General features: G+C 43.7%; 1 protein-coding gene and 1 long non-coding RNA gene across 3 annotated transcripts; both read right to left on the bottom strand.

The window, feature by feature from the left end:
* Window positions 1-972: 972 nt before the first annotated feature.
* On the bottom strand, window positions 973-27,382 carry LOC134666182 (rapamycin-insensitive companion of mTOR). The gene is made up of 26 exons (XM_063523334.1): window positions 27,151-27,382; window positions 26,502-26,775; window positions 25,592-25,723; window positions 23,465-23,688; window positions 22,493-22,712; window positions 21,832-21,985; window positions 21,368-21,472; window positions 20,695-20,820; window positions 19,618-20,277; window positions 18,413-18,601; window positions 17,610-17,818; window positions 15,628-16,015; window positions 14,557-14,783; window positions 13,547-13,727; window positions 11,571-11,832; window positions 10,886-11,384; window positions 10,690-10,808; window positions 10,118-10,208; window positions 7,612-7,758; window positions 5,824-5,997; window positions 5,683-5,781; window positions 5,542-5,640; window positions 5,079-5,185; window positions 4,563-4,835; window positions 2,251-2,393; window positions 973-1,953 (listed from the first exon to the last, which is right to left on the bottom strand). The coding sequence occupies exons 1-26, from the start codon at window positions 27,185-27,187 to the stop codon at window positions 1,717-1,719; spliced, it is 5,376 nt and encodes a 1,791-aa protein (XP_063379404.1). The 5' UTR covers window positions 27,188-27,382; the 3' UTR covers window positions 973-1,716.
* LOC134665794 (uncharacterized) lies at window positions 4,693-5,636 on the bottom strand. Of its 2 annotated transcripts, none has more exons than XR_010098415.1 (3): window positions 5,542-5,636; window positions 5,073-5,185; window positions 4,693-4,835 (listed from the first exon to the last, which is right to left on the bottom strand). It is a non-coding gene; the product is annotated as an uncharacterized LOC134665794 (long non-coding RNA). The 2 variants fall into 2 exon arrangements; XR_010098416.1 differs by lacking the exon at window positions 5,542-5,636 and adding an exon at window positions 5,478-5,492.
* Window positions 27,383-27,487: the final 105 nt, after the last annotated feature.

Below are 27,487 nucleotides of genomic sequence, written 5' to 3'. Positions count from 1 at the left end.
GTAAGACCAAAAGTCATATTTATAGTACAGAATTTGATAGATTCGTTTATGCTGTTATAACACAAATTCTTCTTTCTTTCTAGTCTAGACAGTAAGCAAAGTCAGTAAAGGCTCATACAAGTTTCCCACATTTCCGAACGTCGTTTTAAAGGCATATTTAATCGCAAACCGGTCTCCGCAGCTACAAATATCATAACATAAATAACATAATCTTTCTGTACACATAGAAAAATAATACACGGCCGTAATACCACTAATATAGGAAGTCATACCGTCATCATGGTAATATCAATATGGCGCGGATTGTTAGTTCAAAGACAAATGTTTAACGAGGATCAGACCGTGTTCACAGGGGACAGCACAATATGGCGATAAATAAATAGACAACTCGCACAACACATATTTAAAATCCTGCCAGAGTCAGTTCGTCCAAGTGATAACATTTTCTGGCTGACCTGTTTTAAAAACTTACATTAAAACTAGAGCAGAGCTCTTTATATTTCTAGAAGTAAAGAGGCAACAATAGCGTTAGGGGCCAGTGAAAACATGATTTAACAAAAAGTCGTAAATTCAACTTCGTACCTTTTTAGGGTTCCGTATTTAGTCATTCGTCCCGAATGAACTCGGCCTAAATACCCATTTCCCGCGTGACATTCAGGGAATTCCGTCGTTCATTTACGAAGTCGGTTCATATATTAAGACATGCATTAGGGTGGTATTCCATCAATATCTTTGTCCAATGTGTATTGTGTCCCACAATTTTGTTGAGAGAGTGAGACGCAATAATGACATTGGACAAAGAACATTATCAAACTGCACAACGGGACTTAATCGCGTATTTAAGTTCCGTTGTGCAGTTTGATAATCGATATTAAACTTTCGTGAGACATATTTTAAATTGTTTATACGACAACGGTTTCACTCACTTGAATTTTTAGTCGCTATTGGCGACATGTTTACAATAGCGACTAAAAATTCAAGTGAGTGAAACAGTTTGATAATGTTTAATAATCGTGAAAGTTTAAATCAGTATATTGGACAAAGAAATTGGACAGGTGGAATACCACCCTTAGGTACATTAGAGTCCAATGACATGGTTGTATCTATCTATTGTTCTGTGCATAATTAAAAAGTGGCATCAACTAACGATTACAAATATACAAATTTCTTTCTGGTAGTTGTCAGTTACCAAAAACAATGCTATATTTGTTCTTTTACATGTATGTAGTTCACAGTGGTTTCTTTGCTCATACATATGATATTTGCAACAAGTTGACTGCTGAAATGCCTCGAAAATTTATCGTGTCTCAAAAGATGCCCTGCGATCGTCGTTATTATAAGGCGCAGAATCTCTACGTAAGCACTACGTAACACTTGCTTAGCAGACAGCAAATGATATCATCGGTTCATGCCACTTTCAGTTGAAGCCACAGACAAAACATTCCTAGTCTATGGTTGAAGCATCCAATCAATTTACAAATCTACATCATCCAATCGTACTATCCTTCCGCTTGGAAATCACACTTACAGGCTCTTTCATGTCGTACATGAGGTAGATTACTCCAGTCTCCTCAGAATTCCGCAGTTTACTTTATCATCGCCACCATGTAAGAATGATAATAAACAACCGTTCCCACCCGAACATATGTTAATGTTAGGTCGATACCACAACTTTATCTGTTTCGCCATCGTTCCTCGCCGCACGTGGCACCTGTGCTACTCGGTCGCCTCGGGCACCGGCACCGCGGCGACGGGCTTGTGGCGGGCGAGCAGCGCCCGGGGCTCGTCGGCGAAGCACTCGAAGGTGGCGTCGAGGAAGAGCTCGTGCAGGAAGCGGCGCGCGCACATGAGGTAGGTGGCGCGCGCGAGCTGCCCGCACACGTCCGAGTACACGCACGCGCTGCGGAACACGTCCGGGTGCTTCTGCTTCAGCGACAGCACCGCGGAACGCGTCTACAATACAATATTACTCTTTATTGCATACCCACTTAACACAGTCAGTGCCAGCGAGAGCTACGCGCTACGAGCGTAGCCAATAACATCGGAAAAACCGTACGTAGCGAAAATCGCCTACGAACAGATAATCCGCCTAGCGGATTGCTGGCAGTGAATGTGTTAAGTGTTAAAACTGAGGTCAAACAGCTGAGGTTAAAATCCAGATAGGTAACGGTGGACGATAAAAAATAAAGATGCAAAAGTGAGTACGTAATAGTCACGGGCTACGTAAATAAGTAGAATGGTGGTTGTTACCTGCCGCAGGTAGATGGGGTTGGACATGCAGCGCACGTGGTGCAGCAGCTCGGCCTGCGGCGCGCCCGCGGCGGCGCGCGCGCCCTCCGCGGCCGGCGCGGCGCTCCCGGCGCGCGCGGCGTCGCCGGACCCGCCTTCCAAACCTGATACATCACTATAGTTTAGGATAGGCCATAGCCTAGAAATCCTCTAGACGGAGTTTAGAGCAATTATTTCATAAAACAGATGCTGCCATAAATACTGTGGTGCGGGGGACGAGGTGAGCGAGTCCCATAGACTAGGAATCCTCTAGACCGAGTTTAGAGCAATTATTTCATGCAACCGATGATGTCAAAAATGCCGGGGTGCGCGGGACGAGGTGAACGAAGTCCCGTGCCGTGATTGGTCCGTTCAAAGACACGGACGTCACACAAAGACACTTTCGACTCGAACATGGAGTAAAATTACAGTATGCGTGGCAGAGGGGCTAGCGCGACTATGCTCAGTCTGGAGGATGTTTTGTTTGTGGCGAGTCCTGTGCCGTGATTGGTCCGTTCAAAGACACGGGCGTCACACAAAGACACTTTGACTCGAAAATGGAATAAAACTAGGTACCGTATATTTGTGGCAGAAGGGTAGCGCTACTATGCTCAGTCTTGAGGATGTCTTTTGTCTGTGGGTTAGGCATACTAAAAATACTACAGGCCCGTTGCAGCAACCACACTCGCTGTACTTCGCAGAGAACTATAAAACTGCCTATACAATAAATAAGTGGCGTAACTATACCGAGGCTCGTGGCAAATTTATCGAATGCTCTCTCTATCCTCTTGGTCTCTCAATCAAATTGGGGCCTCTTGGGCAAAGAACCCTTGGCATTTTGCCCATTTTGACACCCTATAATATGCCACTGACAATAAGATTTAGCAAGTGTAATTACGTCTACAGACGGTTTGGTGTAAGTAAATTACCCTTTAACATGATAATACCTGTTTATCTAAGATTTATGGCAAAGATGTGCGGCGACGAGTATACCCACATCCCACATCAGGCGTGGTTCACTTCGCGATTTCGTCGCTTTGCTACAGGTAGCTAAAAGTATATCTGTTCCGCCCCAATTTTGGGGAAAGCCATAAGCCGCGCGTGGCGCTGTCGCCACCTAGCGACCATATCTGTGCTGATCGTAACAGACGCGTTTTGTTAGAGAGTGAGTTTTTCAGAGATGTGAAAAATACTTTATAAAAAGTATTTAAATACAAAATACATATACTTCCTTGATATACTACATATTTCAAATGCAAAATACAAAATAGTTTTTGAATTTGTATTTAAAATACAAAATACGAAATAGGTATTTTCAAAATACTTTTTCAAAATACAAATACTTTGCAATAAAAGGTACTCTGAATAGTGAATATCTAGTCTGAATTAAAAAGTATTACTCGGAATTTCCGAGTTGAAAAGACTCTTTATTCTTTAACCTTTTAACCGCCAGCAATTTTTGATCGAGCGTGCTCGTGTCGCCACCGACAGTAATTGTACCACGCAGAGTAAGGTTGGCATAGTTACGGGAGTTATAAATGTGCTGTAAAAACCAAATCAGATCTTTGTCTTATTTATCAGACTGTGGCGAAATGAGCTGGATATGTAATGTCTTATATATCAGACTCTGGCGGTTAAAGGGTTAAAAACAGTGTGTCAATCAGTCCTCTATCTAAAGTGCGAATTTCTAGTTGTTTGATCATATTAACCGGCAGGATGAATGGATGATGGCTTAACGGCCAATTGTTAAAGCATTAATTTAGATTTGTAATGTTTTACAGCTAGTATAATGCCTCTCGTTAGTATGATGACAACGCCTCGTTTGTGTTTCACCAGGGCAGAAAAGTTTGTTCTTCACTCGTGCCTTGAAACCCTCAAGATTCCACTTTTTTAACCACTCGCTACGCTTGTGGTCATGTGCGACGTTACTAAACAGATTCAACAGTTCCATGGTAAAAGAATGAGAGTTGCCAGGATTGTAACATCAGAAGAGATTGTAACTCCTACCTACATTACCTACTATAAAGTATTTTGTATTTTGAAAATAGAAAATAGGTCCCAAAAACTATTTCTAATAAAATACAAAATAGTTTTCTTCAAAAGGTATTTAAATACAGAATACAAAATAGGTATTTTGCATTTTGTATTTGCATTTTAAATACAAGTATTTCAAATAAGTCACATCTCTGGAGTCTTCTGTACCTAGTACTATTATTTATTCCGTGCCCACATTACAATCCTAATTTAATTTAAAATGCTGATTATCGAGTCTCTAGTATTTATTTCCAACTTACCAAGAAAAAACGCCTCTCTCAGCTCATGCGAGGACGGCGGCCTGGTCCGCACGCACGCCAAGCACTCGTTGGCCGCGTGCCTCCACGTCCCGTCGTTTGACTCCTTTGCTACCCTCTCATTCGAAGTGTCGTGGACGCTGCGTTCGACACTGCTTTGCCGTTCGATGGTCTTCTCGTTTTCCTTCTGGTTAGCTTCTTTGTTTTTGTCGGTTAGCGTTCTGCTGGATATTCGTGAGCTGACGTCGGTCGAGCTCGACACGTCCACTTCGAGACCTGATGACAAAGAAAGTTGTTACTGAAAGACCGATAGTTTAAATAAAGGCTGGAATAAAAAATAATAACGAATTCCATCTACAACATTATGTATTGACGCTGAAGCGACGTCTGGCAGAAAAAGTTTAATGAAATCATCAATTTATTTTATTACTGCACTGCTACATCGTATTTCATAAACACTAGGTCAAGTAGAAGCATCAAGTAGTCACAAAGAATAACATAAGAAGGACATACATTTACTTAACCGTGGCTTTTCAGTGCTAGCGATGCTCGTGTCGGTCAGTAATGTCGAGGATTTGTTCACTTTCAGAGGGTCTTTCTCATCCACATCGACATCATGTAATTCACTGAAAATAAATAAACAAGATTGACAAAATTGTGATGTTGTTTTAACAAATGCTCACATGATTTTTTTTTTTGGTATGTTTGCCCAATTTTAATGCAGTTTAATTTAGGTCAGGTCTACCCTGCTAGCGTGAGTAGTATGGACTCGTCCATACTTGAAGTCGCGCGCGAGAACGCAACTTATGCTAGCCGGTCTAGTCTTAACGTGATGTAACAGCACCTTGATTTTTTGCGAGCATATTCCGAGTGCGTACGGCTGGCAGTCCAGTCGCAGCACAAAGGCGGGGGTCTCACCTCGGGAACAGCGCCCGCCCCGCTCTCCGCCCGCACAGGGGGCGTGCAGGCACACGACACTCACCTCGGGAACAGCGCCTGCAGGTCGCGGGGCAGGCAGATGCCGACGTAGTGCGGCGGCGGGCCGGCGGCGGCGGCGGGCGCGCGCGCCGTCCCCGCCCCGCTCTCCGCCCGCACAGGGGGCGTGCAGGCACACGACACTCACCTCGGGAACAGCGCCTGCAGGTCGCGGGGCAGGCAGATGCCGACGTAGTGCGGCGGCGGGCCGGCGGCGGCGGCGGGCGCGCGCGCCGTCCCCGCCCCGCTCTCCGCCCGCACAGGGGGCGTGCAGGCACACGACACTCACCTCGGGAACAGCGCCTGCAGGTCGCGGGGCAGGCAGATGCCGACGTAGTGCGGCGGCGGGCCGGCGGCGGCGGCGGGCGCGCGCGCGGCCTGCGCGGCGGCGCCCCGCGGCGCGCGCGCCGTCCCCGTCCCGCTCTCCGCCACGCACAGCGGCTTCCAGTCGTAGTCCAGCAAGCTACGCACAGGAAACGTTGCGAAATATTACAAATGTCAAAAATGAGATGACAAAAAGAACGGGACAAATAATACGAAACGAGCGTGAAGCGCCATATGCTAACAATTCGGCCACGAAACGCACTCCGAGCGTGCACACTCGACGACGATGCTGACCATAGACGAGTATCATGTTATTATACTCTGGTTTCCTAGCATAGCGGTGCCGTCATATAGCGGCCGTCTCCATACAAATTCTACGATATCCATATTTAGCTAGGGCATGCAGTACCGGTCCCGGTACCAAGAATTTCATTTCCCGGTTCTGGGCATGGCCGGAACCGGGATTCCCGGTTCTTCCCGGTTCTCAGGGCATCTTATGATTATTTTTAAGAAATTGTTTGTGTTAGCGTACAATCTTTATGAATGACTTATTTTCATATAAATAATTGCATAAGAATTAATATATTAATTATTTTATTGTAAACAAACACTTAATTGGCGTTCCAACCTATTTTACGAAATTAACCGGCACACTTTGCCTCCGCCTGGGCCGAGCCACACGGCCGTAGCGTTGTCGATGCACTCAGAACTATGACGGCACGGCCTACCTGCACGAATGTCTACTCTACTAGGTTAGTTTGTTGGGTTATTTGGGTCCCCCGTTTCATAGCACCATTATTAAATGTTATATAATGTCTTGAGCTAAAGTACTAAAACATTACTACTATTGAAATGGGAATAAATAGTCATATGATGAGAACCGGGAAGTACCGGTACCGGGTCTTCAGTACCGGTTCTTTTGACAGTATAAAATTCCCGGGAATTCCCGGGAATATGAGAACCGGGAATTCCCGGGAGCATGCCCTATATTTAGCCGTATTATTTAGTATGGAGACGGCCGCTTAGGGAATGCAATCTCGCACCAAGATTGGCGATTCGAGATTTCGCACGAAAAATCTGAATCGAGATAGGGTGTTTCGAGATCTCGACCGTCACACTTTCGAGATCGAGATTAATCTCGACGAGACCGAGATTTGACAAAGTAATTATAAATGTGTTATTTTGAGCAAAAATCTCTAAGAATTCCGTATATACTACTTAGGGGTCATCCATTAATTACGTCACACGAATTTCTAGGTTTTTTGACCCCTCCCCCCTCCTTGTCACACTTGGTCACATTTGGCATAACAATTGTGATAAAATCATAAACAATTGTGACTGGGTACGATAAGTTTGTCCAATTTTTCCGCACAGAGCGCGCCACAGTGCTTTTATCGTTAGCTAAAGCCGGCCGCATACAATAGCACTGCCTGAACAACATGCACCTAAGATAAAAAGATTACTTAAAACAAAGTAATTAACACGGATCTATCTTTCAATCTCGTTCGAGATCTCGAAAATATTAATCAAGATCTCGATCGAGATTGCTAAAATCGAGATTTCCTGTCAACGAGATTGAATCTCGAAAATTCGTGAGAGATCTCGCGAGATCTTGAAATTGCAAGATCGAGATTGCATTCCCTACGGCCGCTATATGACGGCACCGCTATCCTAGGAAAACCGATCTTTACACGCTGAACATTTGTTTTAAACAATGTAATGAATAAGATGCACAAATGTGAGAGTTACGTACCTCAACTTGGCCATCCTCTCTCTAGTAGACTTGGCGCGGTCCCTCAACGAAGAGAAAGGTTTGCTGCGCCGGTGCGTGTCCGACAATAACCAGCTCAGATCGTCCATGTCACTCGAGCCCGACGCCGCACTCTCCGACAGGTGAGGTCTGGAAGTTCAATTATGCTATACCGACTAACGTATGCGGAGTGAAATTTGAACAAAGTTGGTATATATAAAATATAAAAACACAAAAATCTAAATAAAAAAGACGTGTCGTCAATGTAAAGTCAATATGTCTGTCAATCAGTTTGGTAAGTCTCATAAAGATTGGGTGTTTAATTTTGTAATTATGGTAAATCAACAAGAACGCCTTCGTCAAACAGTATGTAATTTCTATAGTAGCCATCCCCTATGGCCGAAATCAAAGGTGGTGGAATATTTTGTGCAAATGGGTGAGAGTCGAAGCACTATTTACAATATTCTGGCGTCCTTTGCCTTGAAGAAAACCACTGCTAGAAAGCCTGGTTCTGGAAACTATTCCAGCTTGAGCAAGGTTTCCGAGAGAGCTCGATTAAAGAAAATTACGGCCGGCCGTGTCGCAAAATCTTATAGAGAGCTCGGCAGAAAATTTAAAACTGACGGCAAAACTGTTAAAAAATATCTTAAAGACATGGGCATCGATATGCGATGTAGAAAAGTTAAGCCCACTGTCTCTGAAAACCAAGAAATCACTCAGAAAGTACGGCTGCGTAAATTAGTCAAAGAAATATTTTACGCTATAAACAATGTCACTTGCGTTATGGATGACGAGTCATATTTCACGTTAGATGGAAACGAGTGGCAAGGCAATTACTATTTAGAGAACACCAACGGTCCAACCGATGAGAACGTGAAATATGTTGAGCATACAAAATTTCTTAAAAAAGTTTTGCTATGGCTTGCCATCAGTCGACGCGGAATGTCTAAGCCTGTATTCTTTGAGTCAGGTTTAGCTGTGAACGCCGACCGCTACATAGAGCGTTGTTTGCCATTAGTGCCGGATTTCATAAATACGAGTCATAGAGGAGAAAATGTAGTGTTTTGACCAGACTTAGCCTCAAGCCATTATTCCAAAAAACCCTTAGCAAAATGGCGCAGTTAAACATCCCATACGTACCGAAGACATCAAATCCACCTAATGTTCCGCAACTTCGCCCTATAGAAGATTTTTGGGCAAATCTAAAGAGGCGAGTAAGAGTGACATTCCATTTCCAACTGCAGCTGCAATACTGTTCATTTTACTATGGAAATTGACAGTGACAGCGACGCGTTTCCATAGTAAAATGAACAGTATTGCAGCTGCAGTTGGAAATGGAATGTCACTTTATATTGCAATAATTTTCGTCCCAAAAATGTACAGAGTTTGATTCGAAAAATAAAATCGGAGCTGAATAAAGTGCCGACATCTGTGTTTTCGACAGCGATGGACAAAGTACCACAGAAAAAAAAAATATTATAAGAACATAATTATTTTAAAAAAGAATGGTGTTTTTTTTATTTAAAACAATATTGAACTTTGTCCAAATTTCACTCCGCATACGTTACCATACCTGCAGTACTACTTAACAATAAAAATACAAAGAAATTATAGACTTAAAAGTGACATTACTAACACTTGACAAAAACTGGATAAACACTATGTGTCTGTCAATAACTGTCTGAATTTTGAATTATTGCATTGGTGTTGTTGCCATTTTATCCCACCGACTGCGCCAGTTTTAAAGCTGACGCGTAATAAAAAATAACATAGATATAGTGCGTCAAGCAAATCTTGTCAGTAGCAATGTAAAGCAAACTAAAGTAGGGTAACACTCAAAGAGTAGTATTGCGCTAAGAAAAGCAGCAATGTACAATGTACATCGAACCAAAACTTTTTTTCCGCTGAGCGCGCCCTGTTACGTACGTCAATTCAAATTGTCACTCGTGGATTCTCTATTGAAAATGTTTGAAATTGTTATTAAATGGTATGGACGGACAATTTAAAAGCGGTGTGTGGTGAATTTGAAGATCTCACAATAAAATTAGAAGTGGAATATGCCGTTAAACAAGAATGTAATGAATAAAATCATTGCTTCAGCAGATAGATGTCCTATTGGATTTTAATATTTTAATAGATTTATCAGTTGGAACTGTAGGCATTGTAGGCACCTTAGCTTTGATTAAGCACAATTTTATTTAATATATTGGTATTTAATGTTATACACAGCAGAAATATCTCTTGAAATAGAATCGATTCAGAATGTAAACAAAGATGATGGCTGTCATTCGCGATCCACATTCCACAGATAAAACACAGATGACACGCGATTTTCGAATTATTCGGACACAGTGTTGCTAACCCGCGATTTTTCAAATTTGCCGCCGTTTGCTACTGACAAGATTTGCTTGACCCAGTATATGCATCTTTTTTTATAATTTTCTACGAAAATTGTTTTGTGTTTAAACAAAAATAACAATAGAACTATTTTTTTTGTAAATATAATTACCGTCTATGTTTATTGAGTGATATTAAGGTGGCATATCCACTCATGTCTAACTGAGAGGGCGGCGAGCTCGATACATCTGGTGCTGTGAAACCTGCGGACAAACCAGACATTGTATCAAACTGTATTAAATCTAAAAATAATCATACAATTTGCGATCGGTTTTAGGATATTCTAATCTGTTACGAATTGATTGTTGCTCTTTTTATTTGATGGGAAGAAAATATACTGGCTGTTAAACGTGACAAACATTCCGAATTAAATTTAAGCTGTTATTAGTAACAGCTAATTGGTAACAGATGGGTTTTTTTTAATATCACGTTTTCCGAAGGTATGCGATGTGTAACAGACTCTTAGGGTCTCCCCTAATATATCGACGCGCATTCGGCAAAAGCCGATAGGAAAAAGCTTTATGTCCACGCAATAAGAGCGAAAAAGTCGTCGTTTGGCTCGGCTCGCGACGGCCGACGACGCCGGACGCGTCGACCGGTTTTTCGCTCTTATTGCGCGGACATAAAGCTTTTTCCTATCGGCTTTTGCCGAATGCGCGTCGATATATTAGGGGAGACCCTTACTTGAACTTGAAGTCCGCCGCTGCGTCTCTGACAGCCTTGTTCGATGCGAGCCGCTACTGCCTTTCATTCCGTAAAGGCTCGACGAGCTTGGTATGGGACTAAGCGTCAGAACTCGATCACTGAAAGAAATATACCATTTGATACAACTGTTTTAGACTTACAAAAATTGTTGCATAGCAGTATTAGCAGAACTCACGGAATCGTATATTTCCCGAGCACAGAATCGCAGCTGCTAACGCCACTCGTGCTCGACTCGCTCGTATTCCTCACCCTGCCTTCATGAGCATGCTCCAAAGAGTTCATTCTGCCAATCAGTCTCTCCGCGGGGTTCCTATGCGGCCGGTCGAAATCCCTAAGTATGTCCACCGTTCTGGACTCACTCATAAGCGTGCGGCTAATCGAAGCGCCTTGAGAGGGGAGGGTGTGCGACTTTCTTTTGTCCGGTTCTTTGATGTTTAGCTTGCTATCGACCATGTCTTGGTTCAGTTCGTGGAGTTTGCTCGGCTTGGTGATTTCAGAGTGCAGGCTCTCGCTGAGGTCGGTGTGGTCGGAGTGCTCGCTGGCCTCCGCGTCGAACACTTGGAATCTCCGTTCGGGGGACGCGATGAAGTTGATTGTCGGGTTGTGGATGGCGTAAAATTCGTCCTGGATTATGGGGAATTGGTCGTGCCTTGTATGTCTCACGCACAGCCAACCTGAGAACGGGGAATAAAAATAAAAACTATAAATAAAGATATTAAAGTTGGAACCTCATAGTGTTGAATATAATGGCTAACAGTGGTGGGCGTAAAACATATAGGTATTCGAGACAAACCGGAGAAACTTTTTTTTTGGCAAGTGCTGCACTTGCCAACATACCAGGGTGAATTAAAAATTCTTACCCAGGTCCGACAGCAAGTTAGCCCCTTCATAAGTGCTCCCGATCAGTCCCAGCACGTAGAAAGCGGTGGCCCGCACGGAGTAGACGGGGCACTGTTTCACCAGCGCCACGATCCGAACCGGTATCGATTCTTCGCTGGGGTTAGTCAGTGAGAGGAGTTGTTGGAGCCCTAGCGGGTGCAGCGCGGCGTTGCCGACGGCCCAGAGAGACGCTTTCACGTCCATTATCTCTTGCTCGGTGACGCAGGTTTTGCGTTGTAACACCTGGGTGACCAAACAATAACAAAAAAGGTAAGTATAGAAAATCGAATTTAAACTGTTGTGAGACATACTAACATTGAATAATTTTACGGTTGTATCGCGTACACACGGCCGTCGTGAACGCTGCTCGCACTGTTAGTCCTTGAGAAAGGAGACCTGGGCTCTCCGAAACATGTGTTGCGAGTGACTAAAAACAAGCCAGTCTAAACCGTAAAATTATTCAAAGTATAGAAAAGTGTGGAATAATGTTTATGAATATAGTCACATAGTCAGTTAGTCAAATTTTTTGATGTTAAAACAATCTTGAATCTTGAAATTAACATTTAATCTGTTTATTTTTTGGTTACTTTTAGCGTCTTTGTTTGTATTGTTTCTGTCTTTAATGTGCAAACGTTTTTGTTTTATGACATATATTATTGACATGTATTTTTAGTGTAACTGTAAATAAATTGAATTTGAAATTAACATTTAACGTCTAAATGGCTCGGGATGGATGCCGAAATTCGGGAAGAATATAAGATCGACTACATTTATGAAGTATGTAGTAAAAGGAGTCCGGATACTTCAAGGTCTTACTTCTAAAAGTATAGCGAAATACTTAAAAAATATAGCTGGATATTAATGATAAATGACGACCATGTAGTATTCGCAGGTGAAGTATATCGTGGATGGTACGCAAACGTACCGCCAGAGCGGGCTGCAGCGCCTGCGGCAGCATGGCGCGCGCCAGGTGCGAGGCGCCGGCGAGCGCCCGCAGCGCGTGTGGCGGCGGCCGCGCCGTGCGCCGCGCCCGCGCGCGCGCGCCGCCGCCGCCCGGGCACAGCGCCAGCGCGTCGTGGATGGATATGCATACGTACCGCTAGCGCAGGCTGCAGCGCCTGCGGCAGCATGGCGCGCGCCAGGTGCGAGGCGCCGGCGAGCGCCCGCAGCGCGTGCGGCGGCGGCCGCGCCGTGCGCCGCGCCCGCGCGCGCGCGCCGCCGCCGCCCGGGCACAGCGCCAGCGCGTCGTGGATGGATATGCATACGTACCGCTAGCGCAGGCTGCAGCGCCTGCGGCAGCATGGCGCGCGCCAGGTGCGAGGCGCCGGCGAGCGCCCGCAGCGCGTGCGGCGGCGGCCGCGCCGTGCGCCGCGCCCGCGCGCGCGCGCCGCCGCCGCCCGGGCACAGCGCCAGCGCGTCGTGGATGGATATGCATACGTACCGCTAGCGCAGGCTGCAGCGCCTGCGGCAGCATGGCGCGCGCCAGGTGCGAGGCGCCGGCGAGCGCCCGCAGCGCGTGCGGCGGCGGCCGCGCCGTGCGCCGCGCCCGCGCGCGCGCGCCGCCGCCGCCCGGGCACAGCGCCAGCGCGTCGTGGATGGATATGCATACGTACCGCTAGCGCAGGCTGCAGCGCCTGCGGCAGCATGGCGCGCGCCAGGTGCGAGGCGCCGGCGAGCGCCCGCAGCGCGTGCGGCGGCGGCCGCGCCGTGCGCCGCGCCCGCGCGCGCGCGCCGCCGCCGCCCGGGCACAGCGCCAGCGCGTCGTGGATGGATATGCATACGTACCGCTAGCGCAGGCTGCAGCGCCTGCGGCAGCATGGCGCGCGCCAGGTGCGAGGCGCCGGCGAGCGCCCGCAGCGCGTGCGGCGGCGGCCGCGCCGTGCGCCGCGCCCGCGCGCGCGCGCCGCCGCCGCCCGGGCACAGCGCCAGCGCGTCGTGGATGGATATGCATACGTACCGCTAGCGCAGGCTGCAGCGCCTGCGGCAGCATGGCGCGCGCCAGGTGCGAGGCGCCGGCGAGCGCCCGCAGCGCGTGCGGCGGCGGCCGCGCCGTGCGCCGCGCCCGCGCGCGCGCGCCGCCGCCGCCCGGGCACAGCGCCAGCGCGTCGTGGATCGCCGCCTCCACCAGCCGCACGTATCTGTGGAGTTCTTAGTGTCAGGCGTGGCTCGCGACGCGATTTCGTAGCGTCGCTACAAGTACATGCGGCCCACGCCCACGCCTATTTCGGTGTCTAGCAGTACTAGTTGCCGCGCACCGCTATGGAACGGACGCCCGTTCGCGCTTTCGCTTGCATCTATCGTAATAGACGGCGTTCTGTGCCTACTAATATTTGTTCTGTAATATTGTATTCATATTCAATCTGCCCGATTGAGTTCGTGATTCATATTCGTCGTTACGAATTCGAGAACGGTCTTTGGTAAAATATCTACTTATTTCTCTCTATTTACTAGATCGATAATGTTCAAAATTCAAGCGACTGTCGTTTTAACTATTTTATTAGAATTATTTTCTTTATAAAATCAAATCAACATCAAACATTAATGAATTTTCAATAAAAGAACATACACTTCTAAAATCTCTACATCCTTGAATACGTATTGAAATGTCACCTCGAAATATCAAATCATGTCCCAGACAATACAGACATTCAAAACTTCATTAGACATTAGATTTAAAACTTCGAATACAAAAATAACTAGGTATTACATAAACACGCATTATACATAATTCTACTAAATTATACCGAAAACATACCTGTAATTGTAGTTCTTGACCCAATAATCCACATGTTTTTTGATGAACGCCTTCGCCTTGTGGTCCTGCTGCGCGCCGGCCGCGGCCGCGATCTCCAGCCCGAGCCAGATCAGGTACCCGCGGTCTCCGGCCACGGAGAAGTCCAGCGCTGAAGGCTCCGTGCTCTTGTCGAACCGGCAGTTGTGGGCCAGCACGTCCTTTCGAAAACTTACCTGTAATTATAGTTCTTGACCCAATAATCCACATGTTTCTTGATGAACGCCTTCGCCTTGTGGTCCTGCTGCGAGCCGGCCGCGGCCGCGATCTCCAGCCCGAGCCAGATCAGGTACCCGCGGTCTCCGGCCACGGAGAAGTCCAGCGCTGAAGGCTCCATGCTCTTGTCGAACCGGCAGTTGTGGGCCAGCACGTCCTTTTGAAGCACTAGCTTCTCTAATAAGGCCTGTGAAAAATATGTAGATTGTTATATCGAAGAACCCCCCACAAGGTGGACTGATGACCTGGTAAAGGTCGCGGGAGTCCGCTGGATGCGGCTGTGGCGCTAGAGTCGCTAGACCGGTCATTGTGGCACTCTTTGGGGGAGGCCTATGTCCAGCAGTGGACGGCCTCTGGCTGATATGATGATGATATCGAAGAATGGAAATGATAACTAATAGCGAGGAGTTATTGACTGCAAAATATGTGAAGTGTAAAAAATTTCCCCTAAGTTTGACAGCTGAAACAGATAACGCGCCTCATGTTTTGTGAATTGTCAAACATCAACTTTTAACAACCAAAGTTATCGCATAGTCCATACTAAGCAGGACGGCACCATCTACATTAGCTGTCAAATTCAGAGCACGAATTTTTCTTAGGGCCACTTGCACCATTTTACTAGCCCGGGGTTAACCGGTTAAATCTTGAGTTACCATGGTTACCAGTACAATTTGACACTGGGTTAATGGGTTAACTGGTAAACCCCGGTTTAGTGGGATGGTGCAAGTGGCTCTTAAACGTTATCATCTCAGCCATAAGACGTCCACTGCTGAACATAGGCCTCCCCCTTGGACCTCCATTCGTACCGGTTGAAAGCGACCCGTAAACGTTATACGCATACACAATCAATAAATCTTTACTATGTAATAATAAAAAACTATAATTCAAAGCACATTCTGCACACACCGCGTCATCGCTTAAACGTTACGATAACAATTCAATAAGATAGAACGAGTGAAGTGTACAATTTCTTTGGGTAGAAGATACTACGGTATTGTCAATATTAACTAATATCATTTAGAGATACTCACAGGTACGCTATAGGCTTCCTCTAACGCCATCACAGCGCACTTCACCACCGTCTTCGACTCGTCTTTCAGCTGCGCTATAAGCATCTGCAGCAACCAAGTATCCATGTCCACCCCGCTAGTCTCCTCCTCTCTTTGAGACGACTTCAAATGCTCCTGGACCAAGTTCTTTTTCAATTTTGATCTTCTTCGAACCAATTCTTTAGATTTCTGCGAGGCCCGTAGTAGGACCGTGAGGAATTGTGTGGCGTACAGTCTTGAAGCTTGAATGCTGCAGGTCAAGGTTTTGGCGAGGATGTCCCGTGGGTAGGAGTCGAGGGTGTAGTCGAGGCTAGATATGACTAGTTTCACGTAGCAACTGTGGTGGGTTTTTGTTGAAAGTTCCAGAAGGCTGAAAAGAAAATCTTCATTAATATATTCACAAAAATAAGTCACGTTGACAGCAAAATATATTATAACTAGCGACCCGCCCCGGCTTCGCACGGATAAATCTTAACAAATTATATACCTAAACCTTTCTCAAGAATCACTCTATTGATAGGTGATGAAAACCACATGAAAATCCGTAGAATCCGTCCGTAGTAGTTTTTGAGTTTATCACGACATACAAACAGACGGAATCACTATTGGAGGCTATACAATATCCAATTTGCGTTATGCAGATGACACCACCCTGTTTGCTACTAGCATCGAAAAAATGGAAACCCTGCTAAACAAAATGGAACAAGTTAGTCTTGATTTCGGTCTAAAGATAAATCGCAGCAAGACGAAGGTTATGATTGTCGACCGAGCTAACAACAACTCGCCCGAAGTCACTAAAATTGCGAATTGCGACGTCGTTCAATCATATATCTACCTTGGGGCACTCATAACAAACAGTGGTGGATGTGCGGATGAAATCAAACGACGCATGGCTATCACCAGGTCAGCCATGGATCGGCTCAGAAAAATATGGAGAAACAGAAACATCACAAAGGCCACTAAAATACGACTTGTCAGGGCATTAGTGTTTCCCATATTTCTTTATGGTGCTGAGACGTGGACTCTAAGGGAAAGCGAGAAAAAGAAGATCGACGCTCTAGAAATATGGTGCTGGAGAAAAATGCTTGGCGTAACCTGGACACAGTTCCGAACCAACGTCTCAATTCTCCAGGAACTTGGTATTAAACAACGTCTTTCTTCCATCGTCCAGTGTCGTATTCTCACTTTCTTTGGACATATTACGCGTCGAGATGATACATCTGTGGAACGACTTGTAGTGCAGGGAAAAGTCGAAGGCACAAGGCGCGGTAGGTCACCAATGCGTTGGTCAGACCTAGTCAAAAGTGCATTCAATGAACCACTCCATGAATGTACAAGAAGGGCTACAGTACGGGAGGAATGGCGACGGATTGTGAAGCTTGCCACCGGCCCTGACATGACGACCACGACCACTCTGACAAGAGTGTGACGACAAAGAAGAACAAACAGACAGACGCGGCGGGGGGACTTTATTTTATAAGATGTTAACAGATAAGATATGTTAAATGTCAAAAGTAATAACAAGGGCAAATGCGATATTTCTCAAGGAGTGCATTTGGACACCTGCCTAGCCAAGGAGACAATCGCTTGCGCTACGACAAAGAAACGCTTTGTCCCTCTCCCTCATATTAGTGCGACTGTGACAGTTGCGTTTCGTTCACTATGGAGAGTCAACGATTAGCATGTTGGCTACGCAGCCTGTACTTAAACAAAATGTCATAAAACCAGATCTGCTTAAATGAACTCATTGCCACCTGTCAAACAACACTGTTAGGGCTCATTTAGATTAGACGATGCGAGAACTCGCATGCGAGTTTCATTACATTGCAGTTTTTGGTCGGACGGTTGAATTGGACGTAACCAACAGTCCGCAATGTAACTAAAATCGCAGGGGAGTTCGCGCGCCGGGCAAAATTAGCCCTTATTTATTAAACCCGCACGTGCCGCTTCCAATACTGACTCACTTGTCATACAAGTTGGTCTGCTTGAGCAGGTCGAGGCCAGTGTGCGAGTGGCACAGCTGCCCGATGAACAGGAAGTACATCTGGCACATGGTGTTGCTCATGTGCTGCGGGCTGAACAGGCACTCGTGGGCGCGCCGCCCCGTCTCGATGGCTTCCACTTGTCGGCTCACGTCACAGAAGAGCTCTTCTAGCAGTCTTTGAGAGTCGGCCTGGACATAATGGAAGTCAGTGTTTACTTTGATAAATTACAATACAACATTAACCTGAGGGCCCCGGAAAAAAAGGCTCCGGGCAGATATTCTGGATGCTTATTATATGAGTAAATCATTTTAAAAATTATATAAGACAACAAGGCCCATATAACATATACCTTATAGACTAACATACATATTCATATCATAAACTTAACTCGACGAACAGATCTGGACAGCAGACACCGTATCCGTCACTCCTTCCAGCAGCAGCTTATGCTGGCAGCGCCACCACTTTGTTTTTTATCGCGGCCAATGTGTATGGAAATAATCGAGAAATAACATTTATGGCGTGCCAGGAATTTCCACGTTACATCGCTCACGGGGCAATGGTTTTGCCTACGGATTTTTCCGGTTTCCATGCGTCATTCTGCTGCAAAGCCTGAAGCCCTCTCTACTCTACTAAGACATCACTCTTGGTCGAATGACAGTCAAATGGCTGAAAATTCTGATGGTACATAGCAACACTCTTAACAGTCCATCGGTGGACCTTATGCCTTTTGTAATAAGGTCCACCGATGGCCAGTTAACAGTGTGGGCGATGGTACTCACGTCATTGTGCCGCAGCAAGTGTCTGATTAGTTGGCAGCCGGCCCGGGTGGTAGAGTGCCCGTTGGAGGTGGTGGACAAGTCCGTGTGGGAGTACTTGTTGGAGGAAGGCTTCAGGTAGTTGACGATGCGTGCGACCCACGCTTTGTGCCCGCTGTCGCATAGGTTTAGGAGCGGCGCGGAGTCGTTCTCCTGAAACGTACACATTTTTAAGCACTTTTGTCGAACTTGTAGAGGTTAGGTAAGTATTCGTCACCTGTCTTTTTGGGAAAACAAAAGAAGTCTTTGCCAGATAAGCCCTATTAAGGATTTTGTTAAAGTTTTCAAAGTATCATCGGTTTTAAACACTGCCTACACTTTTAACGTGCTTGATTAACAATTTTATTTTACTCTAAACTGCAAAACGTAATTCAAGACCAAAAAAAGTAAGAAATGGTGCCACTTTTTTACTAGCGCGTCTTGTATTTATGTAAAAATAAGTAAATAAAAATACTTTTTAAATCGTAGGAGTAAAATTACTAAATAATAAATTATCTTAGCGTGATTATTTATCAAAAGGAATTTACTATTTTACAAACAAATTATTGCAATGGCAACATTGTCTTTCTTTTTAGGGTTCCGTAGCCAAATGGCAAAAAACGGAACCCTTATAGATTCGTCATGTCTGTCTGTCTGTCCGTCCGTATGTCACAGCCACTTTTTTCCGTAACTATAAGAACTATACTGTTGAAACTTGGTAAGTAGATGTATTCTGTGAACCGCATTAAGATTTTCACACAAAAATAGAAAAAATAAATTTTGGGAGTCCCCCATACTTAGAACTGAAAATTAATTTTTTTTTCACAATCCCATACGTGTGGGGTGTCTGTGGATAGGTCTTCAAAAATGATAGTGAGGTTTCTAATATAATTTTTTTCTACACTGAATAGTTTGCGCGAGAGACACTTCCAAAGTGGTAAAATGTGCCCCTGTAACTTCTAAAATAAGAGAATGATAAAACTAAAAAAAATATATACATTACCATGCAAACTTCCACCGAAAATTGGTATGAACGAGATCTAGTAAGTAGTTTTTTTTAATCGTCATAAATCGTAAACCGCAATTTTATTATGTTACTTGCTGCTACGGAACCCTTCATGGGCGAGTCCGACTCGCACTTGGTCGCTTTTTTATTTGGTCTTGACGTTTGCAGTATAGTTTAGAATTACCTTCAAAATAGCCCTGATAAACTCCCAATTCCACGTGTTGCCGTCCTTATTCTGCATCACCAACGTACACCGAATCAGATTGTCACTATCACGGTCGAACAGATTAAAGAACTTGGCCGATTTAGTCACTTTGCTGACCGCGGCACCCGTCCGGGAGCTCACACTTTTACTTTTCACTAACACACCGTAGTTCCGGTTGGCTACGTCGGCGCGCGAGCCGACGCTGTGCCGCTGCTTGGGTTCATCGTTATCTGATTCGTTGAGGAATTCTATGCTATTATCCTTGTACATGAAGCTTTTAGGCTTAGCCATGTTGGCGTTGTCAATTTCTTTTCTGCTTTTTGAGGTATCTTCGGGTTTGTGTCTGTAGGCGCCGCTACAGTATTGTATGATATGGTCGAGGAACAGGGAATGGCTGGCCGGGCGCGCTTCGTGTATGGCGTGAAGGCGCCTGAGGGCCGCCACTGCCGCTAAAGCTTGCGGTCGACCGCTGGCCGCTTGTGACATGAGCAGAGGTAGCGCTGGCGTTATGCTGCAGACTTGGGGAGGTAGGAGGAGGTGTATTAAATGCAACAGTTGACCGAGGAGGACGGTCGCGCGGACGGATATGAACGTGTCGCTCGTCACTATCACTTCAGTCAGGCCGTCCAGTAAACCAGCCTGGGAAAATATAATGTAATGGTTACAAGTTAAATAAACTAGTAATTAATAGCAAAACACTGGCCATATGCAGCTATGTATAAAATAATAATTCAAAAATTTATTCTGCAATTATGGCTGAAGCTCTCTTTCACAAATCAACACAACGTTTACAGTGTCCATACATGAAATTTAATAAACTGTAGACTGGCGTCCTTTACAATTAGGAGGATTTCATCTACGGTATACTAGACCTTGTGCCTTAATCTACAGATTTTTTCATTTTCGTTGTCATGCTTTAGTGTTAGCCCATGAACGTAAGATCCTCTTCGTATGTAATATATAATGCCATTTTTAAAAATTAATTTTAAAATATCTATGTTATTGTAAAAGAACACAATGGGTTTTCTATTAGTCAGGTCAATGAAACGGTTTTACCTCTAAGAAGCATTGGAGCAGCAGCGCGAGGTGGATCTCAGTGATATCGGAGCCGGTCGCGCTGAGGTGAGGTAGGATGGCTGTGCCCTCCGCGGCCACGAAGCCTTCGTTGAGGCGCCAAGAATCCTGCACAGCGTCATATTAACAGTTTTGGCATCAAGCGTTCAGTATAAATGTGATAGTGACTATACAGTTAAAGGTATTTTCTTCTTCTTCTTCCAGTGCCATCTCCTACCGGAGGTCGGCTATCATGAGGGCTATACGAACATTAGACACAGCTGCGCGGAATAATGATGAAAGGTATACCGTGACTCAACCCTTTGTAAGGCGTAATTGTGTCAAAAATTATGCAAAATTGAACCCTATCGCGTTGAAATAAAGTTTAAAATCAGGTAGGAAATATATTCAGTCTGCCTTATAAAAGCTTAAATTCCGAAAGCGCCCTCTGATTTCAGTTATAATAACAAGGTCAAACCGATCAATTTGAAGTGTATGGCGGAAAATACAGGTCACCTCATCATTCACATCAACATAGAGTTTTTTACTAATTCCCATTTATATTCTTCATTCTCATTTCCCCTTAAGTTCAATTAAAGTGTGGCGGAACGTGCTTAAACCAGCTTGCAATCATTTTTTACATTTAAAACTCGTGTGTCAATACAACAATACTCACTTGGAAGTCAGAGGGATCCACAGCGTCTAGTGCCACAGAAATCTCGTCCGTCCACTCTGGCTGAGGCAATCCGACGAGCTCATACAACAGATCTAATATCGCTTTCTGTGAACAAACAAAAAATATATTATCTCACTTTTTCTGTGTAAATGTTGTCACGAGAATTTAGAATCAAAATAATAACAGAGTGCCATTATATACGATTTTTGTGCGGATAACATAACCTAAGGCGCGCCTCACCGTGCGGCGCTGGCACTTAAGTATGTAAATGTAACTATTGTACATAAGATTCATATTTCTTTGACTTCAGTTCTTCTTCAGATCTTCAGTGTTCAGTAAGTTGCTTTGACTCCAGCCGCTTGATGTGAATCATACATCTATCATTTTATCATCCACAGATACATCTATTCATTTCGCCACTCGAGACTTGTTTAAAACCTTATCAAGGTATAAAAGCCTCATACCCTGACTTCCAACCTAGGCAGATAGAGCGCGGAGACCATGGCCCGCAGGCCGCCGGTGTTGCGCGGGTGGCAGAAGTGCAGCAGGCCGGGCCAGCTGCGCAGCACGCAGAGCAACGCCAGCCGGCTGCAGGTGAACCGCATCTCGCGCTCGTCCCTGTCAAATGAAGCCTTATTACAACGCGGTAAAAACTACTTTCCTATGCGTCGACGTTTAAGATTTAAAGGGTCAATAATAATTAGAAAATGAAATCTGGTAACACCACTTTAGATTACATGTGAACAATGATGCCGCTCGTCCGTGCGAAATGGAATTTTGTTACAACGCAGTAGGGACTAATTTGCTATGCATGATAAATTGTGTGAGGTCTCTTCGTATGGCGTCACATTGTGGCGTCACATTTTATGAAGACAACCAAAAGTTTCATTTGACGCTGGACGCGGCATATGGCGTCAATCGGACCAATGAATTAAGGATCGAAGTTTTATAATCAATAAAGTTCTAATAATATTAAAGTGTGAACTGCATCTCGCAGCTTTTATAGCACAATAAGGCAAATGCGTGATTTAAAGGGTGCTAAAAATCATTTAAAAAATCACTGGTGTAAGCCTAAACATAAAATAGTATTCACGGCCAATTGATATTTTCTAAACTACACATTACTTGTTAGCGTCCCCCTGGGGCCTGTTGTGGAAGTCGCAGTACGGGAAGCTGAGGCAGGCGAGGTCGACCCTAGCGGCGTTCCTCGAGGCGGGCTCGTTGAGCGTGTGCAGAAGGACGCCGCACAGCGCCTCGGCCATGTGCGGCGTCGCGCACTCGGCCAGCTGCCGGGACACTGCGGTTACACCGCCGCAGGCGATGAATAGGTCGGGGTTTAGCACGCCTGTGGGCAAGGAAATGGCATCAATAATCCGCAATAGAAACGCTTCCCTTCGCCGCGTGGGGGAGAGTACCAACAGTCTCCTGAACCTGGTGTCACAGTACCCGGCTAGTGCAGTCTGGAGGTACTGGAATTCCATTCACATGGAGTCAAGAGGTACTGTATATAATATATTTTAAGTATTCTGTAAGTTGCTAACGTAGTAAATAAGTTTTGTTTGTTATTAACATTTCTATGGACTAATTATTTATTTATTTATTTCTATTCGGAGATCCAACAGCTGTTAACATGTTAATAGGTTTTATAGATGTGATACAAAAAGCCAATTACAGGTTCTCACCAGTAAATATAGATTAAGAAAGACAATTGGTGGTTAGCACTAATGCACTACACATTCATTATTATATGTCTGATACAAATAAATTGATTGATTGGTTCACGATTAACGCCTTGGCATCGAAACGCGCGCTCGACGCTGACACCGATCGTCATACATTGGTTAAAACGAAAATACCTGAGGTATGCTTTATATTAGAATACTAGGACACTAGCTGTATTGACTTATTTATATGTCCTCTTCCTTTTATTTTCACGTGGGTTAGTTAAAAGCAAAACATAGGTAAGATTGCACTGCTTAACAGCATCACATATTGTGTATATAAATAGTTAACGAATTAAGATAGACTTGCTAAACAAGAAAGAGTTACGTATGAGTTAAGCATAACTCGTGTAAAAAAAAAACAAAAACTGCTTACAGATCTCGGCAAGCGTCGCAATAGCGGGCCTCGCAAGCCGGTCGGGCGAGCCGTCGCCGGCGCCCGCCCTGGCGACCGCGGCCAGGCACCGCAGCAGCCCCTCGTCTACGCGCGCGGCGCGGAGCCTCCGAGGGCCCACGCACCCGACCATGGCCACTACGCGTCGGACCACGCGGAGTGCTTGGGCGCGCTCCTCTTCGTTGCGGAGCATGAGGTCCATTGACCTGACGAGCATATCAAATTATAAGGCCAGCATCATTTAAAGTAAGGATGCTAAGCACGAAGAATTTAGTACATTGACACGCCATTTCCTATCTCTAAACGCACGCGCATAATTATATTGCTGTCCCGCTCACAGTGGCATTGACCGACGGCACCATGGATCCAGCCCATGATGCCGGCAGTAGCAATACTTACAAAAATTAAAAAAAAATTCGTGCTTAGAGTCCTTAATTTATCATTACAGGAGGTAGTTCTTCTAGACAAATTTACTACAGAAAAATTTACCCAAGGCCATGTGCGGTCCAGGTTACGCTTCTGTTTTCCTGGCACAAATTCATCTTATCTCACTAATGGCTCCTCTACACGATGGGCCAATGCCGGCCACTCCAAGGGACGCATTTATGCGTTAGAGGGAGCAAGTGATATTGCTATCTCATTCTACCGCATGGCTGCGTCCCTTGGAGTGGCCGGCGTTGGCCCATCGTGTAGAGGAGTCATAAAATAGGAGTAGGCTGGACTACAATAGCAAAGATCAGAGAAAAATGGAGACAGTTGGGGGAGGCCTTTGCCTATAAAAGGCAAACAGACAAGCCTACTAAATAAAATAAATAGATATATATATTATTCAATGTAAACCAAGTATTATAAAAGCAGTATTTATTATTTTTTTACAACTTTCTCAAAATATGCCCCCTAGTTATAAATTTATAATTCACATAGGAGTTATGAGATATGTTTTTGAGTAAGACTCATATTTTTTCACCTCAGCAGCTCGAACAAGGGTATTTTGCTTCTTAAAAACAGTGAGCAAAATGCGATTTTGCTCACTGAGTGAGACAAAATGACATTCAAGTGACCTTTATAGTCAAATGTCATTTCAACATGCGGGGTCTAATACAAGTTCGATATACTTGGGTTCTATTATCTCCAGAGCTCGGCGAGGGCGAGCTGTTTTCAGCGTTTGCACAACATGGACATGCCTTGTTGTCTTGTCATTCGATGGTATATTTTAATAACTAAAGAAATCATTTTATTTAGGCTGCCTTTCCGCTACGATCTCTACGTCGCCATTAAAACAAATGAATTTTTAGCAAACCTCTTCAAATAATATGTATATCCATCCATGTGCTACTATTAAAGTATATCAAGTGATATGATATGATATCAAACCTCTTTAGAATAAATCTGTTTAAGGATGCCATATTCAACTGAGCGAAGTATCATGACAACGTCAATATTCAATTATTCTGTTGTGCTATTTTGTTTATTATAGTTATTTATTACAATAAAGAAAATTTAGAATAAATAAAAAAACTTAGTACCCACTCGTTTTGTACATAAGGTATTGTCATTTTAGTTTAGTTATATAAAGTTTTATTTTCATTTATTTTAATATTTCTTTCTAAGGTGTATCTATATTAATTTCTACACTTGACATATGTGACGTCAAAATGGCTCACCCCTGCCGAGCTCTGATTATCTCTGTCCCTCTAGGTATGTTCTCATTGCTTAAGGTGAAAAATTTTGTGTACTATACGAGATCAAAGTTATTTACATCTCGTGCGCTTTTGAATCCCTTACTACGCTCAAGATTCTAAATTAGATTATAGAATCTATTATAGAATCTTTCGCTTGCACTTTGATCTCTTGTTGTACAAATAACTATTATGCTTGACTGTACAATCATTCACTTTGAAAAAATAAGGAGTATAAAGTAGAGTAGTTTTAGAGTTTATTGTGAATATACATAAACTCTTGAATAAACTGCTTGCTGTGCCCTACAGGGTGTCATGTTGTACACAATTCTATGTAATAGGTTAAGATACAATGTGATATGCAATAAAGATTATGAGTACCTAAATTCATCATAATTATTATCATACTTAATTTGTTTTGTCTTCTTACCTTGTGACCAGATAAGGCAACCTCAGGTTATTGAATGTTGCTACATCACTTTCCGTTCTGATCAAATATCTGAGCACTCTTAAAGCTGCAGCTCTCAACACCATAGACTCATCCACTAAGCTTATTCTTATGCTGAAATAAAAATAAAAATGTAAGATGGTTTGTCCATTAGATATATCAACTTAGGGTAGTTCGTGTTTTTTAGCATTAGAAATAAGGTAAACAATCTTGATGTGTCTTTTAATTGAAAAGACATTTTTAAAATAAGTTACGGCAAATATGTAACAATTATGAATCTAATACAATAATTTATATTCTTCTGCTTTCATAAGTTATCGTTTTTGATTTTTAAAAAGCGTTTTTCAATTAAAAGACATGTTAAGATCGCTTTCTTTCTTGCAAGTTCTTTCTAATGCTAAAAAAACGAACTATAGGTAGGGGCATGGTGTCTGTTTGCGGTCGAGTGCCTCTTTTCCGTCCACTTGGAGCAGTTGCCACAAAGAATTTTGTATAATTTCAAGAATTAAAGAATATAATTTTAATACATGTATAGGTATACATTTTTTGTGGCAACTATGCCAAGTGGACGGAAACAGGCACTGGACGGTGAACTGACGCAATGAGGACCTATATCAACTTTAGGTATTTTGTCCATTAGTACCGTCTGTCTGTCACCTGGCTGTATCTACAGTGAGAGAAATTTTTACAGATGATGTATTTCTGTTGCTACTATAACAACAAATCCTAAAAATAGAATAAACTAAATATTTAAGTGGGGCTTCCATACAACAAACATGTTTTTTTTTTGCCATTTTTGCGTAATGGTACGGAACCCTTAGTGTGCGAGTCTGACTTGCACTTGGCCAGTTTTTAAAACTAATTAGCCTCTGAGTAATGTTATAACACATACCATGTCATCAATTCATCAGAAGTGAATCCCAGGTTGCTGATGTCCTCCTTGCCCAGCAGCGTCACTAATGCATTCAAGTAGGACAGTTTGCGGGTGTCCGAGCTGCTTCTCTGAGCTCCACGGAACACTGTGACCTTCGGCACAGTTTTGCTTGTGGGCGAAACCTCATGATGGAATGGTTTCATTAAGTACAGCCCTTCAATTATTGATATTACATTCTCCTTTGGTGTTTTGTTTTTAATGTCCAATTTAAACACATCACTGGTGGTTTTGCCTGAAAGTAAAGCATTATAACCTAATATCTAATTGATGATCTGCCTTAGAAGGAATTCTACATCATCATACACTCCTACAAAAATAGTAAACAATTTATTGTTTACGTTTTACAGTTTCACATTAGTAACATTTCTTGTTTATGTATACTAATCGTAGTTGTTAAATAGTTATTTAATATTACCGGTTTATTTCAAATCACGTATCTTGAATGTTATTTAATAACAAACTACCATAAATACTTTCGAGTTCCTAACCTCATTTTCGTCACTTTCTCAGATTACTTTCCCCTCTAACATTTAACTTTTAAACAAAACATGAATAGTTTATGCTCAATGTATTGCTAAAATAGTAATAATATAAGCAAATAATATACCTTTCCTCCGATTAAACCAATTTTCAGAAGTAGCCATTATAAAATCATTTCATGGCACAGTTGATGGACGAAAGAAGCTCATGGTAAACTCAGTCACAGTAATACTTTATATAGTAGTAAACACACGTATGAACTAACAACAAAATGTTTATGATAAAAAATATATCGAATTAAATATTATTGACAATTTACTAAACATTATTTATGAAAGCTTGCTTGACTTCATTTTGAGGTTATATTTGGCATAAGTGTTGCAGTGCCAGAAAAATGAGCTACATTACTGGACTATTTCGCAGAAATTTGTTCTATATATTTTTCTGTTATGAAGAACAATCTA

Source organism: Cydia fagiglandana, chromosome 7, assembly GCF_963556715.1.
Source record: "Cydia fagiglandana chromosome 7, ilCydFagi1.1, whole genome shotgun sequence".
NCBI classification, from domain to species: Eukaryota; Metazoa; Arthropoda; class Insecta; order Lepidoptera; family Tortricidae; genus Cydia; species Cydia fagiglandana.
This window is presented reverse-complemented; position numbering and strand designations above follow the sequence as displayed.

Bases quoted from the DNA above. Each gene is read 5' to 3' on its own strand.
- LOC134666182 (XM_063523334.1), bottom strand. From the start codon at position 27,187: ATGGCTACTTCTGAAAATTGGTTTAATCGGAGGAAAG. The intron at 23,689-25,591 runs GTAAGAAGACAA...TATGCTCGTCAG, and splicing joins TTGCCTTATCTGGTCACAAG to GTCAATGGACCTCATGCTCC. The intron at 5,782-5,823 runs GTGAGTGTCGTG...GCGGGCGGAGAG, and splicing joins CTGCAGGCGCTGTTCCCGAG to CGGGGCGGGGACGGCGCGCG.